This window comes from Phacochoerus africanus, chromosome 6 (genome assembly GCF_016906955.1).
Source record: "Phacochoerus africanus isolate WHEZ1 chromosome 6, ROS_Pafr_v1, whole genome shotgun sequence".
Taxonomy (NCBI): Eukaryota; Metazoa; Chordata; class Mammalia; order Artiodactyla; family Suidae; genus Phacochoerus; species Phacochoerus africanus.
Window position 1 is genome coordinate 91,272,769 of NC_062549.1, and position 16,757 is coordinate 91,289,525.

The window sequence follows — 16,757 nt, forward strand, 5'->3', positions numbered from 1 at the left end:
ACAACTAGCCTCTAAAAGATCACCAGCCTTTACCATTACCTGTCCTGCACTCTCTTCTAATTGGTGATTTGCTTCCATGTAGGTAAAAAAGATCCTCATCCCTGCAGTTTGGTAGGTTGATCTGGCAGCAGGATGAAGATGGATTTGAGGTTGGTAGAAGAGGTAGGGAGGTTCCTGACATAACAGGTCAGGCCAGAGATAACTGGGATTGATCTAGAGGGGTTGACAATGGCTCATATCAGAGGGACAGATGGGACAGAGAGATGTATGAGGTGAATCAATAGGGCTTATAACTAAATCATTGTGTGGGTCAAGGGAAAGAATCGGTCATTTCATAAGGTACTCTTATCAGATTCATTCATGCCAGCTCCCTGATTATTCACAAGTATGCGTAGCTTCCTCTTATAACAGATAAGATAAACAAATGATCTTTATATTAATGTTCTATCATTAGATATGATTGGTGGTTTGGGGATCTCAGTAGGAAAGGAGTAGAGTTGGGCAAAATAGATCAGTGCTTTCTGATGCCATTGCTTTGGACAAATTAGGAAGATTTTGGAAATGGGGCACTGGGTAGATGGCATAAAACTGTGGTGCTTGGTTAAAAGAAGAGCTTTTCAGTTCCCAGATCAGCTAATATTTATTGAACACTTTCACAGGTTTTTGTCTCACTTAAATCCTCCAAGTGGCCCTATGAAGTCAGGAATACTATTTTCATTTTACAGATGAGAAATTATGAGGAATGCATTACCCCATTGACAGTACATCTGTTGGAATTTGGTACTAGACGGAAATGAACATGTGTGGTGACTATAGAAACAAAGCTGGCAAAACAACAAGAGAACCTGCTATAAACTGCTTTGCTTTATTTGAGGACCATATTCAAGTAGTTCTTATTCTAGTTCAACCATGGCATTCACGTTAGTGTAGGATCCCAGGTCTAGTCCTCCTGATGATGCTTTCGGATTGACAGTGGGAATCTTTCAGAGCAATGAATAGGATTCACAAGAGTTAACTAAGGTCAGCCTTGCTCCTGAATGTCTTGGTCAGCTTGGGCTGCTTTAACAAAATATCATAGACTGTGTGGCTTAACCAACATTTATTTCTCAATTCTGGAGTCTGGGAACCCAAGATCAAGGTGCTTGAAGATTTGGTTTCTGGCGAGAGATTTTTCTCTGGATTGCAGATGACTGCCATTTCTCTGTGTCCTGAGAGAGAGAGAGAAGAAAAAGCAGGAATCTCTACCCTCATGACCTCATCTAAACCTAATTACTTCCCACAGGCTCCATCTGCATATACCACACATTAGAGTTCAGAACGTCAACGTGTGAGTTTTGTGGTAGGGTGGGGGTGGGGGATGGACACAATTCAGTCCATAGCAACAAAGTTGTATCTGCCCTCATACTGTCACTCATGCTATCTCTGTCACCTAGAGCGGGGCTCTCCAATTTTTTTGATATGAAACCTTTATTAATTTCAAAATATTTCATGGCTTGCCCACTTAACAATGGCTGGAAAATAATTCTATCTATTGATAGGAAAAAAAAAAAAACCTGAAAAGAGAACTGTGAATTTAGTAATCAGTGCTGTCAGATGAATTATGGTACATTCAAAAATAGTTGTGCATGTCTTTTGTAAGTATTTATACACCCTGCAAATGAAGGCTGATGCACACATGAATCCTGGGACTCCTTGCAGTGTCTCTGAGGCAACAAGGAGAGAAATGGGAATGATGGTATGGCTAGTTATCTGACCAGTAAGCAGGGAGGGCATAGGGGAAGGGGATCTGGGGCGGGAATACAGAGAGGCAGCTGAGTGGTTTTATTAACACATGGCAGGTGTATCTAGAAAGTAATTCTTGGAGGACCCTGGAGAACATTTAGGTTGCTTTTACTGGAAGGTAGAATCAAAACCTATAGGGGAAGCTCATTTCTGAAGTCACCCTCCTGGGAAGAGGGAACTCATTCTGTGAATGAGACTTCTGTTGTTAAAACTGTCACCTCAGTGTGAGATAGAAATAATGTGGCGGGTGGAGGAGATGCTAATAGCTGTTTCTGCTTCCCCCATGCCAGGAGACATTCTCCATAACAGTTTTGGCTCCTCACAATAACCTTGGGAGTTTGATATTTTCAGCCCCATTGTGCACATAGGAAACAGAGGCCAGGGAGGTTCAGTGACTGTCCCTTATAATGATGGACCAGGATAGAGACACATGCTGCCCTGGCCCCAAAGCCTGTGCTCCATCCACAGCGTCTCACTGCTCAAGCATCTCCTACTTTAGGCCATCAGCACTTGGAAGGTGGTCAGGGATGGCAGTAAATGTAAGGAGGAGGATAGGTATAGAGGTTAATAATCTAATGGTCCCGAGCCCTATCATCCTCCAGTGGCCTTTGGCCCCTTTATATGTCCTTTTTTCCTTTCACCTTTGGAGCTGTGCTGAGTAGAGGAAGGATGCACCAAGATATTTGAGGAGAAAGCTTATTATAATAATTTCTGGACTTCCAGACTGATTTCCATGACACAAGGACATTCAGATAGGATTTGAGATGTGTGTAAATGCACAGCGTAGGGAGCTCCTGCTTCTTGCTTCTCCTAGTCTTCAATTATTATAAAGGAGAAAGCTGGTTCAAATAATCAGCAGCAGCTTCTAATGCAACTATAGACTCTGGGGTGAATTGTCTGTTTTTAAATCTTGATTCTGCCATGTACTAGCTGTACCACCTTGAAGAATGTACTTAATCTTTTTAGGTCTCAGGTTTCTCATCTGTAAACTAAATTTAATAAAATACTTACCTCATAGACTTACAGTGAGGATTAAATACATAAAGTCCTTAAATTTATGCCTATTCTCTAGGAGATATTCACTAAATGTATCAAAAGGGGCCATCGCAACCTGAAAGTAGTGAAATAATGAAAAGAGGGAGAAGAACTGTCACTGAGGCTAATTGTGTTTTAGCTGCCCACAGATGTCTTCCTTCCTTTATTCTTTTCTTCCTTTCTTTTAATAATTATTGAGCAGCTACTATGTACCATGCCCTGTTCTTTTAGTGCAGCAGATGCAGAGAGGACCCTCAAAGAATGGAACCTGAGTGATTGGTGAAGGTGTTACCTGGCTTGGGTCGAGTTCCCTTGAAGTGAAGCCTGAAGCAAGGACCCAGATGCAGGTGATTGAATGATGGCATATTATCCCAGAAAAGGTGGGGGGAGAGTATGGGTTGGGGGAGGAGCAGAGGGAGGCTGTGGTCTCAGCCGGAGTCTAAATTCAGCCTGATCTGATGGAGGGCTCTACATTGCACTCTAAAGTTGGTCTCACCTTGAGGCAATGTGGGTGGCCTCTTGTGCCTTCTGTTTCCATCAGACCTTGGCTGTGGACTGCCCCTTGTGTGAAAGGTGGGTGTGAGGTCTGTATCACATCTTAAGGAAGTTCCCTTTCAGCCAGTGGCAGTTTTTCAGAGAGGAGGGCAGCTCTGGGGAGCTGGCCCTCCAGCATTCACATTGCCAGATATGGGAGTGCCAGGCTAGCAGAGGACATCTGCGCAGAGCAGCAACGGATTCCATTAGAGGACCCAGGCTCTCTGGGGAGAGGGGATGGGATATGAAGATGGGGGCTCTTCTTCTGCAATTCTCAAGTATACAGGAAGCCATTTTTCTGGGTTTTGTTTAAGCTGCTCAAAATTTACATTTCTCAACCAGTTTCTAAACTTGCTGTCAAAGCCTCTTCTGATGTCACTGTCTAGGGTTTATGTATGTAGTAATAGGCACAGGGTAAATAATTGAGTGATTTAAAAGAATTACAGTGTAAAATGTAGCATAGGAAATGTTACATGTAAATAATGGAGAACTTGTTATTTTCATGCCCCTGATTTTCATCCTGAGGCCGGATTCAAATTAACATAGATGCCTCTGCTGTGATACCATGTCTTCTTCCCACACACACTGCTGGTTTATAATACTTTACGCCGGGGTAGCAGGAGCAATGTCTAACATTATACCACTAGCACCTGCATATGCTTTATCTTATTTGATTTCCATCAGGCTTGGTAAACCCATCTGTCAGTCTTGGAAAATCCATCCATCTCCATTAATCTTTTACTTCCTGTTTCACTCTTTCCTTCTGATTCCTAGATGCTTCCCAGATCAGGTACCTGGAGCCCTCATACTATCTCTTACCTGACTGGCTCCCTCACTGTAACACCTTGTCACATTTTTAAATTTTATTGATATTGAGACTGATGAGCACCTAAGAGAGGAGCTTTCTGCCCAAAGCTCTGAGGAAGGCCTCCTTAACCTCTTTGTTCCTCAGGCTGTATACAACAGGGTTTAAGAGGGGAGTAATGACGGTATAGGTTACGGAGATAAGTCTGTCTTGGAGGGAATTTTGGGATTTGGGTTTTAGGTAGATGAAGGAGGTACAGCCGTAGTGGACAATGACCACTGTGAGGTGTGAGGCGCAAGTGGCAAAGGCCTTTTTCCGACCCTCAGCAGATGCCATCTTAAGGATAGTGGTGACAATCAGGACATAGGAGATGAAGATCAAGACCATGGGCAGAACAAGGACGCACAGACTGAGGAGTAAAGTGATCAATTCTTTGATGGTAGTATCAGCACAGGCAAGCTTCATTAGGGGCCGGATGTCACAAAAGAAGTGGGAGATGATATTGGCATCACAGAAAGGCAGGCTGAACACAGAAGACACCTGAATAATGGCTGTGCTCAGGCCAATGCTCCAGGATCCACTTGCCAGTTGTATACAAGTCTTCTTCCCCATGATGACTGAATACCGTAGGGGGTTGCAGATGGCCACATAGCGGTCATACCCCATGGCTGTGAGCAAGAAACAGTTGTTGACACCAAAAGTGAGATAGAAGAAGAGCTGGGTGGCACACTCTGGAGCAGAGATGGCTCGTTGGGGGCTTAGGAGACTGGCCAGCATTCGGGGGATGATGGCCACTGTATAACAGGTCTCAGAAATGGACAGCACACTCAGGAAGAAGTACATGGGTGTGTGAAGCTGACGGTTGAGGTGGATAACAGTCAAGATGATAACATTGCTGGCAAGGGTCAACAGGTACAAGGCCAAAAAGACCACAAAGAGGATGAGCCTGTGCTGCCACCCAAAAATGGAAAAGCCTTCAAAGGTAAATTCTGCCACGGCTGTGAAATTAGATCTTGTCATTGAGGACAATCTGGGTCTGAAAGAGATGAAGTGAGTAGGTTGACCATCCAGGCTAGACACAGTAGGCTGGTCCAAGGTCCTCATCAACCAGGTACAGGGACTCAAAGTGGGTGTAGCTCTGGGTCTCAGAAGCTCTCAGCATTCAGACACTGTCCAAGGTCTCCAAGACCTCTTGGGGTTCTCAGGGGCCAGGCATTGGAGGAAAATGTGGTGGGGAAGTGAGGAGAAGAGAGAAAATGTGTAAAGGGAGTAGTGGTAACACTTAACAAGCTTGGCTAAGTAGATAGATGGAAGGGAGATAGGTAGACCTGAAACATAGATTGATAGACCAGAGAGGGCACTATTATGAGTGTGCACAGCTCTGGAACTCCACCCAGACTCATCTGGTTTAGACCAGCAGTGGCCCATCACATGTTAGGGACCCAGTACAAAGGGACATGCATAAAGCGAGAGACAGAACTCTACTTCAGGCACTTCCAAGAGGTAAGAGGCCAGATCCATCTCTAGTAAAACAAAGATAATGTCACAGTGCTTCCTCTTATGGTTCAAATTAAATTCAGAATAGCTAATGTCTGGAATAAGGCTGTGAGGGGAGACGCCACTTTTTTTTTTTTTTTTAACTTGAGATTCTAGTGTGTGATGGACCCTAGACATTCTGTGACACAGAGCCAACCCTCTATTCAGGCTTGTTCCTTCCTATGTTCTCCAAATACTAGTTGTTCTAATATCCAAGTTTCCTTCCTTCTGTGTGGAACATAATTTCTGCTGTTTTCTAGTCTGTAAACAAAATGAAGAGACTGAAACTTACTAAGAGTTTGAAGTACCATGTTACTATGGAGGAAAACAGTGATGAAAGCTGCAAAGTATTAAAGTTTATAGAAATCTCTGACTTTAACCTTAGCATATGTGCAGGGATGCTTAATTTTTTTTTTCTCTCTTCATTTGTCTCCATCGGTTCATCTATAGAATAAAATAATATCTGCTCAAGGTATTACCATGGAGATTATATGAATTACCGTTTGTAAATAGCCAGACACAATTCTTGATACGTAATAGGCAAACAGTACATTATATTGCTGCTTCCTTCATCTATCTTCCCCACCCCAACTTTGCATAACTCTGGGTTCTACGTGTGTGTTAGACTCACCCAAACTCATTTGTAGTCCCTGTCTCTCTGTCTTACATTCACAGATGGTTCTTGTCATTAAATTTTTTTTTTTTTGTCTTTTTGCTGTTTCTTGGGCCGCTCCCGCGGCATATGGAGGTTCCCAGGCTAGGGGTCGAATCGGAGCTGTAGCTGCCAGCCTATGCCAGAGCCACAGCAACTCGGGATCCGAGCCATGTCTGCAACCTACACCACAGCTCACGGCAACGCTGGATCGTTAACCCACTGAGCAAGGGCAGGGATCGAACCCGCAACCTCATGGTTCCTAGTCGGATTCGTTAACCACTGCGCCACGACAGGAACTCCTCTTGTCATTAATTTCTGCAGTCTCTGTTGATTGGAAAGTCCAGTTGCCACTTTCCACCTCCTTTCCAACTCTAGATTCTGAAACAGATGGGGATAGGGTAGGGGTGGTCTGGTTTCAGACACCTTTGGGATCAAACCCCAGATCCTCTTACTTCATGTGTGACCTGACAGACATTTCCTCATCTCTTTGGGCTTCAGTTTCTTCATCTGTAAGATGAAGACAGTACTAATATCTATGTCAGAGGACTCATGGAAGGCTTACATGAGAAGATGCCTTAAGGCATTTAGCAGAGGGCCTGGTATAGAGCGTGCCATCAATAAATCATAACTGCTGATAAAGATGAGCATAGATTTAAAAATATGAGTTTTGTAGGCCACTATTTTATTTTCACTGCTCCTCTCTCAAGCCTAATATAGTGAAGGTGGGTTGGTCCCTGTCTAGCTCACACTTGTGGGGCAGCTTGCAGATTAGAGGTTGCTTTTATGTCTTTTGGAGATATGAGAAGGAGGTAGTAAGGAAGGAAGCACAATATTCAAGCTGGGGAGAAAATCCCAAGAACAAGAGGAGGATCTGAAGGTGGGTTGGAACGGAAAAGCCATTCCCAGTGCAGCAATTCTGCAGGTGTGCTCGCGTCCAGGAGCTGTGCCTTGAACTACTGCCCTCGTGAACCCTGATATTTCAGCGAGCTGGCCATTCACTGACCCTTACCTTCCTGGCCTCTGGCTGATCTCTGGGGCAGGAAAAGGAAGTAGTGGAGACTTCTGTGTTCAGGGACTCTACTTTTTCTAGCATAAAGTGGGAAAGTTACATTCACTCACTCAGAGTCAGATGTTGCCTTTCTTTCCTCCAGCCCCATAGACCGGAAGTATGGTAGAAGGTGATGGGGATGGGACTGGATGTCCCCAGTTCCCCTGGCTCATTCAGTGTGACACCCTGACATCTATATTTTGACCAGTTCCTCCTTTGAAAGTTCTGCCTGAGATTTTTAAGGCTAATGCCCAGATAACCCTTCCTGTGTGATTTTTTTTTTCAGTATTTCTAATGCTTTTTATCCCCTAAGTTTTGTGACACAGCTGCACATTCACATTTATTTTTCCACTTGACACTATTTCCAGGAAAGAAAAGAAAAAGAGAAGGTGGTGTGCTGTGAAGCTGGGGTCCTAAAGCTACATCCAGCCAGACAAGAGACAAGAGTCTTGCTTTGTTGAGTCATGGAGTACGACTTACCTCTCACCAGTGAGGGCTGAGGCTCACTCAGGCCTCGAGAGAGCTGGGCTTGAGAGTGTAGAACAGTTGCCACACTGTGCCTGGCAGATGTGGCTCTGAGAGAATCCTCTGAAGGGGAGGGCCAGAAGAAAAACTTAGAGCCCACCAGGGGGCTGTTATTTCTCTCTCTGACTGGTCAGATCTGGGAGTAATGGACAGAGAGCAACTCTGGGCTCTCCTGTGCTTCCCTGTAGCCCTGTCCCTTAAGTCTGGATTGCACTCATTGAGGACTGTTCTCCTGTGCCCCAGGACTCGAGGGTCCCTCTCCCCAAAGCCACAGCGACTGTCCCCAGGGCAGCAGTAAGAAGATCCAAACACTACAATGTCTGGGGATCTCATTAGAAAAGGGGCTCATCAACCCATTCACTTTGAGAGAATGTAGGTGTCAGGAAGAAAGTTTTCCTCTGCCTTTTCAGTTCTTCTGACTGGTCTAAGAATTAAATTGACATGAGACAGAGTAACATGAGAAAATCAAACAAAAGTTTAATAACGTGTGCATGGATGTATGAGTGAAAAATGTCACCAGCCATATCAGTAAACAAAGGATGTTGCAACCATCAAGCCACTACAGCCCCCTGATGGTGAGCCCTGGGGAAACTCAGGGTCGAGACAAATGGGCTGCCCAGTGCCAAACCCTTAGCCACTTCAGCCACCCCTGATGGTGCATCCTCAGGGGACTCGGGTGGGAAAGCACAGGATACTGGCCCTGGATGTTTAGGGTGTCTATCAAAGGAATGATTTCAGTGAGCCCAGACTCTTGCATCTTCCCACACAGAGAAAAGCGCTAAATTCCTTGAGATACCTGGTTTTCTTTAATTAACAATAATCTTTTGAAGTTCCAACTACTTGGTCTTTGTTGCAAAACCTCCTCCCTTTCCCATTTGGAAAAATCTCTCAGAGCTGAGTGGCTGTGTCCTGAGCTTAAGCCCTCAGTTTTGTCCACCAAAGAAAACATAGTTTTTAACTTTTAGGATGAATATTGTGTTTTTTCAGTTGACAGGAGAGACCCAGAAAACTTGAGTAACTTGCCAAAATGGCCAAAGCCCTCACTTTAAGGACCATCTTCAACTAAAGACAAGAGAGGATGTGAAGGGTAGCATCTGAGACATCAGAAGGGAGAATGGCAACTCACATGAGGATGGAAAAGCAAAAGTTTGATAAATAAATGTTTGCCATTTGCTGGGTCTTGCAAAGACAGTGAGGCACAGGGACAAATTTTAATAAACAGATTGTCCTAGGTTCCTCCCTGTCTCACCTGGTTCACGCTATAGTTATCTATGGTGATGCCTCCATTCCTGGAACATGTCTCTTTTAGGCGGTTGGGGGAAGTTCAAAGGTTCTTCCTGAGTCTTTGGGACTTAATTATTTGTAGCTCAAAATAATCCACATGCCAAAGAGACATTTTAGGGTGGCACATTTTGCTCCCCTACACAGATGATCTGGGGTTTCCCTAGGAACAAAGTTAGCTCATCAGGACACAGTCCTGCTCTGCACAGAGGATGAAGATGAGTTCTTGCCTCATGACCATTGATGTAGAGATGGTGTACAATGTTGTAGAACTCAGCATGTTTACAGGGGGTGCAGTGTCATTACACAAGCCTCACATGCCAGAGCTTCTATACCCTAAAAGCCAAAGGATCTGAGATCTCTTCCAATTTGAATGTTCTGGGAACCATGACTCATTCATTCACTGATTCCTTCAACCAATACTCATTGTGTGTTTCTCCCTGAAAAGCACATGGAATATGGCAGAATGAGGACATAGCATCTATACTGCACACCAGTCCCATTGGTTTGCTCATCGCACTCCAGGGCATCACTCTGTGTTGAGTAGGCAAAGCTGAGAACCTTCTCTTTGGCAGAGATGAGAAGGCAGGCCCCTATTGGAGTCATTCCTGCATTTGCCCTCTTTCTCTTTCCCACATTTAGGCAACCAACAGACCCAGCCTTCCTGGTCTTTCATAATGCGAGCCCACAATAGACCTTTGCAAGGACTGAAGGTGAATCAGAAATCAAATCTACCAGGTTCCCCTGGACCTTGGGACCTTCAGTAATCCCTAGTTTTGCTACCCAGTTTATGCCTTTCTCTTAGAGACCCCCAAAGCTGGAAAGACTCCTTACCTAAGAATCTTACCTAAGACTGAGAAATGAATACTTAAAAGCAAGTCCTTTTTTGTGTATGTGGTGTCTTTAATAAGCCAAGGAAACTGAGACTGACAAATATTCAATAGTTGCTAGACATTTAGTTCAGTTCCACACAAACTCTTTCAAGGCCCTCAAACATTTACCCAAGAGAAACTGCTCATACTTGGGCTCATGAGCCATCAAGGTCCAGAAACCCACAGCTGAGAAATAGATAGATAGTGTATTTATCACTGCTTTGGAAAGGCCAGTGCATAACCTCATGACAACTGCTTGAATTCCTTTAGGGAGCAGCTAATGGAAGGATTACAGCTGGCCAGCAGGTCTTAGTAAGACCTTGAAACAAACAGTAAACCTCGAGGCTTATTATAGTCAGTGTCCATTCTTTACCATTTTTCTGTAGCTTGATTTAAATATGTAGCTTTTTGAAATTAGAGTGGAGTTGAAACCCATGAGAAAGGAAGGAAAATTTTGATATTGAAATTATGAACTGGGAAATGACTGGGTTTTTTTAGAAATATATATATATATGATTCTTATATGTTTATCTGAAAATAAACTGAAAAAAATATGGAGTAGATATAGGTTTTTTTTGAAAGGGGAGTGAGTATATCGTCTGTATGTTTTGGCAGTTTTGGCTTTTCCATTCTGATTTTTTTAATGTCTTATTTCTCTTATTGCATTTAGCTATGAACTATAATACTGTATTGAGTGAAGGCAGTTATAGAAGCATTTTAGTCTCTCTCCAAATGTTTCTGTTTCAGTCATCATTAACTGGGATGTTTTCTGTAGATCTCTGGCAGATAATCTTTATCAGATTAAGGAAGTTCCCTTCGATTGCTGGTTTGTTTACAAGTTTATCACTAACAGTCTGTTCAATGGTCTAGTTCCTTTTCTATATCCATTAATGATGTGCTTTTTATTCTTTAATTGGTTAGATTGGTTAATTATGTTAATAGATTTTTCTGATGTTGACTCATTCATATATTTTTAAAGAAAACCCATGCGTAGTCTTTTTACACACTATTGAATTCCCTTTGCCATTTTTTTCATTCATCCATTATTAGTCAATAATTATCATTTCCTACTTCATCTATTTTTGGTACCAAAGGTTTGCAGTTAGCAACCTCTTTAAATGCTGGGGAAATGTCACAGCTTTTCTATGCTCTGAGCCTGGTGTCATTTTTGTTGTTTGTTTTTGAAAGAATAGATTTACACTACTATTATTTACAGTTTTTAGGGTTATTATTCTAGTAAATTTTCCATTTCTTCTCAGTAAAATTATATTTCCTTCTGAATTTTCCCACTTTATATTCTCCCACTCTAGTCTCTCATCTTTCTGAGAATATTAAGTATATAAGAATGCACATACTTACATATTTAAATTTTTTCCTCTTCTCTACGCATTCTCTCTCTCTTTCCCCAGTATTCATAATTTTGTTTGTTTGTTCCAGTGTGGTCTTTCATGTCATCAACCACCTTGATTTTTCATTTATGTCTAAGAAAGAAGCTCTAATAAGCCAATTGGAAGTGCTGGATGTGCGTGTGTATGTATATATATACATATATATATATATATATATGTATGTATGTATGTATGTATGTATAAGGGGCATAAAGTGACAATTTATTTTTCTTTTCTACCTAAGAAAGAAGCTCTAATAAGCCAAGGGAACTACTTCTGGATGTGCGTGTGTGTGTGTTTACCCAGGGCATAAAGTGACAATTCATTTTTCACTGGGAAGCACCCATGCCAGTGTCTATAGATACAATCTCTTGAGATTCTCTGTTTCCCCAGAGAGGAGGACTCTGATGTTCTTTCTGGCTGCTCTGCACCTTGTTGCCAGAATTGTGGGAGACGACAGGGGAGAATGAGACTGAGGGAAGGCTCTCTGCTTGGTATGTGGAGTTTTTCTTCATCCCCTATTTATTTCCTTTCTTTCTTTCTTTCTGTCTTTTCTTTTTAGGGCCACATCCACAGTATAAGGAAGTTCCCAGGCTAGGGGTCAAATCGGAGCTATAAATGCCAGCCTATACCACAGCCAGAGCAACACGGGATCCAAGCCACATCTACTATCTAGACCACAGCTCAAACAGCAATGCCAGATTCTTAGTCCACTGAGAGAGGCCAGGGATCGAACCTGCGTCCTCGTGGATACTAGTAGGGTTCTTTACCACTGAGCCACAATGGGAATTCCCTCATCCCCTATTTTCTACATAGCGTTTTCTTTTACTTCTGCAAACATGTCTGGAAACTGTAAAGCTCTAGTACTTTACCTGAATACGAGAGGGGCACTGACATTGCTGTGCAGAGTGGAGAGGGTATCCCCACCCTGCATATTCTGGAAGAACCATTTAGAGAATTAAGAAAGTGGGAATGAACTCACTCTTGAGAACTCTGAAAGATCTGAGGTTTCCCTTCATTCCAAGTTTCCAAGTTAGCCTGCCATCAGTGCATAGATCAGGCAAGACATGAGACACCTTGGGTTGGAGACAGAAGACATTATTACTGACAGCAGTAATTCAACCTTTGTATTTTGGAAAATCCCACTGGTGTGATATTTGCACCAGTTCTCCGAGCCTCAATTTTTATAACACGAAGAGAGCCAGGAAATACCCAAACAAGTAGAGAGTGGCATTAGAAAGTGGAACTCTCAGCTTAGGAAGCTGAATCTGCCTTAATGTGTGGTAAGCCCGCCTGCCCTATGCTCAAGAGAGAAACACTCTGTCTTCCAAGGCTGTTGACTATGAAAATACCCTTGAAATAATAATCTGGAACAAAGGCAGTCAATGTGTCTGCTCACAAGACAGGTAGAAATGCAAGAGACCCGAGAGAATTGTCAAGAGTTCAGATATGGACAGCAAAAGCTAAAAGAGAAGGAGGATGTCTTGTGTGTGATGTGTGTGAGGTAAGTGCCGGCTTCTACAATAAAGTGTAGAAAACATTGAGCATCACCTAATGGAGGAAAAGCAGCATGGCTTTTATAAGGGGAATGCATTCTTTAAGAGGCTAGATGAACCACTTATTGTATAAATAAGAGAAATAATATATTTTAAGTTCAAAAATTGGAAGGGCTCTCTCTAACATTTGAGCCATTAAAGTGAAGAAGCCTTATCTATTATAGTTATATTAGAGGTAGGTAATAAAGGTCAAGATAAATGGTTATTTATCTTCATAGATATGGATATACTCCTCAAAGGTGTGAAAATATGAAGTCAATGAAAATAAATGGCAGGAATTTCTTTGCAGCTGGCAAGAAGAGGCAGGTAAATTTCAGTGAGAAAATGAAAAATAATACATTAGAAAAAAAGCATAGAGGATGATCAAAGCACAAAGTACTCTAGTTATTAATTAAAAAGGAAGTATAATTTGAAGTCACTATGGGCTTATTCCTAAGTAGACAGGCCTAAAAGATTTTTTTTAAGATGCATTTAATGAAGGAGCAGTAAAAACAAAAGCAAGAACCCTTACACAATTCCTTGGTTCACCTTTATGCAATGCACGTGACTCCCCATCCAGGCTACTTAGGAAAGTTCAGAGAAGAGCTGGGAAATGCCTTCATAAGAGTGGCAAGGGCTCTCATGTGCAAGTAGCCTGATAAGACAGAGACTCTGAAGTCTCCAGTGGCAGAAGCAGAAAAGGGATGTGATTTAATTCAATACATTATGAATCGTATGAACAGAGCTAATATAAGCTCATTCAGCTCACACAGTACTAGGAAGTACATGATGACATATTTAGTTCATTCAAATTCAACCTTTGTATTTTGGAAAATCCCACACATCAATAAGAGTTGATGTGTGGGATTTTCTGACACTCTGCAACTCCAGGGTGTCAGCTGGGTCTCTTTTTTTCCTTACTGGAGGCCCCCAAGGACTCAGCCTCTTTAAAGCTGCTATGAACCACAAAGCCCTAGACCTATTCAGAACCACACTTATTTCCTAAAAGTGACATGATTGTCTCTAATAATGATGATAATCATGGCCAACATTTTTTTTTTGGTTGCACCTGTGGTGAATGAAAGTTCCCAGGCCAGAGATTTAATCCATGCCACAGCAGCAACCGAAGTGGCTGCAGGGACAATGCAGGCTCCTTAACCCACTGCACCACAACGGAATTCCCGTGGCCAAAATTTCTTGAGATCTTACTCTGTTTCTGTCATTCGCTCAATTTTTTTTTTTTTTTTTTTAGGGCCACATCCCTGGCATATGAAAGTTCCCAGGCCAGGGGTCGAATTGGAACTGTAGGCTGCTGGCCTATGCCACAGCCACAGCCACACCAGATTCAAGCTGTGTCTGGGACCTACAGCACAGCTCATGGCAACACCAGAAACTTAACCATCTGAGTAACACCAGGGATTGAACCCGCGACCTCATGAATACTAGTCGGGTTTGTTACCACTGAGCTACAGTGGAAACTTGCTCAGTGTTTTTTGCATGGATTTATTTGAGCCTCACAACATTTTTCTGAGTTAAGTGCTAAAATTATCTACTGTACAAATGAGGAAAGCATATTACAGACAGAATTAGACCTTTCCCTAAGATTCACTTATTGAGACCTGTGATTTCAGAGCCTCTGAGCTATAATGATTCTCTTGCCACTTCATCTACATCTTTATAAATGCTGGTCCCTATAACTAAATGTCTCCAGTGACACTTGCATCATTCACCTTTCTTGGGTAGTACTTCTTCCATAGTGTACTCTGACCCTAAGACTGAGTTAGATGCCCCTCCCTTAAGCTTCCAGTACCATCCTACACTAATCTCCATCATAGCCCTCATTACTCTGTACCATCATTCCCTTTTACCCTTCTCCCCAGTGATGTTCTGAGTTCCATACATCAGGGATTCTTTCCAATTTATTATTCAATTCAATAAACATTTAATGAGGGAGTTCCTGTCGTGGCGCAGTGGTTAACGAATCCGACTGGGAACCATGAGGTTGCGGGTTCCATCCCTGGCCTTGCTCAGTGGGTTAAGGATCCGGCATTGCCGTGAGCTGTGGTCACAGACGTGGCTCAGATCCCGAGTTGCTGTGGCTCTGGCAAAGGCTGGCGGCTACAGCTCCGATTAGACCCCTAACCTAGGAACCTCCGTATGCTGCAAGAGCGGCCCAAGAAATCACAAAAAGACAAAGTAAATAAATAAATAAATATTTAATGATAAACAAGTATGTAGTAGCCATTGAATCCATAGATCTTAGCACATAGTAGAGGAATCAGAAATATTTGAGGGACAAATTAATTAATACTCTTCTTTGGAATTCCTTTTCCCCTTAAGATCAATTATATATGTTCTTTAAAAGTAATCTCACAGAATAATGTAGGAATTAATTGCCACATTGAATAAGATATGAAACTAATTGCATTCACTCAAGCTTCCTGTAAGTATTACCTTTTATCTTTAGCTTCCAATTCCCACTCCAAACAGGTCACTGGAAGTCTTCCTGGTTAAGTACTTATGTTTAGTATCTCTGCAGGTAGGAAGCCTCAAGCCTGGTATATACTTAGAGTTTACTTATATAGCATTTACTAGGTGCTCAATACTTCTCTCAGAACTTTGTATATATGAATAATTTAATCCACACAATGACACTGAAGAAGATACCATTAGTAAGCCCATTTTAGAGATAAACCGAGACATAGGGAAGTTAAGTCATGTACCTATGGTTACATAGGTGTTGGAGGAAACAGGATTCAGTCCTGGGCAGTGTGATTCTAGAGGCTGTACTTTTAATCACTGAGCCCTATTGCCTCTCATTACTCTCACTTTCCTTTTAAAGGCATAATGGGATTTTCAGTTGTGGCTCAGTGGAAACAAACCCAATTAACATCCATGAGGATGTGGGTTCGATCCCTGGCCTCACTCAGTAGATTAAGGATCCAGTATTGCCACAAGCTGTGGTGTAGGTCACAGACACAGCTGGATCCCACGTTGCTGTGGCTGTGGTATAGGTTGGCACCTGTAGCTCCAATTAGACCCCTCACCTGGGAACCTCCATATGCTACAGGATCAGCCCTAAAAATTTCTTCTAAAATAAAAAATAAGTGCCTAATGATGGGAAATTGCATTTTGACACATCATGAGAGACCATTTGGTAACAATTTTGCAGAGAAGAACAATACTCTATTAAAGTTTAGGATGCTGAGAGTCTTTTAACTTTTCATTTTTCTTCCCTGGTATTCACTTATGTGTGAAATGGCATGCTTACAGGGTTTTCTATTCTGGAATTGTTTATAATGGCAAAACTGGAAAAAGCATCCATCAGTAATAAGCTAATAAATAATGACATATTTATAAAGTTAAAAATTATGCCACCTTTTTAAAAATTCAGATAATTCTTTAAGTATTCTATGGAGGATATCCAAGATATTGTTAAATATAGTGGGGAGGAAATTAATGTGTTATATGAGCACAGATGTGCCTGTGTATTAGCTTGTATATAGAAGACATATCTGTGTATTTATATACTATATATTTCCATATAGAGAGTGGAGAGGTGAAAGAAGGGAGCATGCTTACTGATTACATTAGCATGACTTTACTATTCAGTTTTCAGTAATACTACTTTACTGTTCCATTGTCTTCTTCAACGTGCCATTACTATTCCAAAAAACTCTTGCCCAGGAAGACAAAAGTTGTATATAGCTTTATTGTCCTTAGAAATCTCTACCAAAAACTTATGTCAATGACCATCAAAC

At 42.1% G+C, this 16,757-nt stretch overlaps 1 protein-coding gene across 1 annotated transcript; it reads right to left on the reverse strand.

Moving 5' to 3' along the window:
• Window positions 1–4,240: 4,240 nt before the first annotated feature.
• LOC125128849 (olfactory receptor 10J4) lies at window positions 4,241–5,176 on the reverse strand. Its single transcript, XM_047782994.1, has one exon. It carries the CDS (start codon window positions 5,174–5,176, stop codon window positions 4,241–4,243), a length of 936 nt encoding a protein of 311 aa, XP_047638950.1.
• Window positions 5,177–16,757: the final 11,581 nt, after the last annotated feature.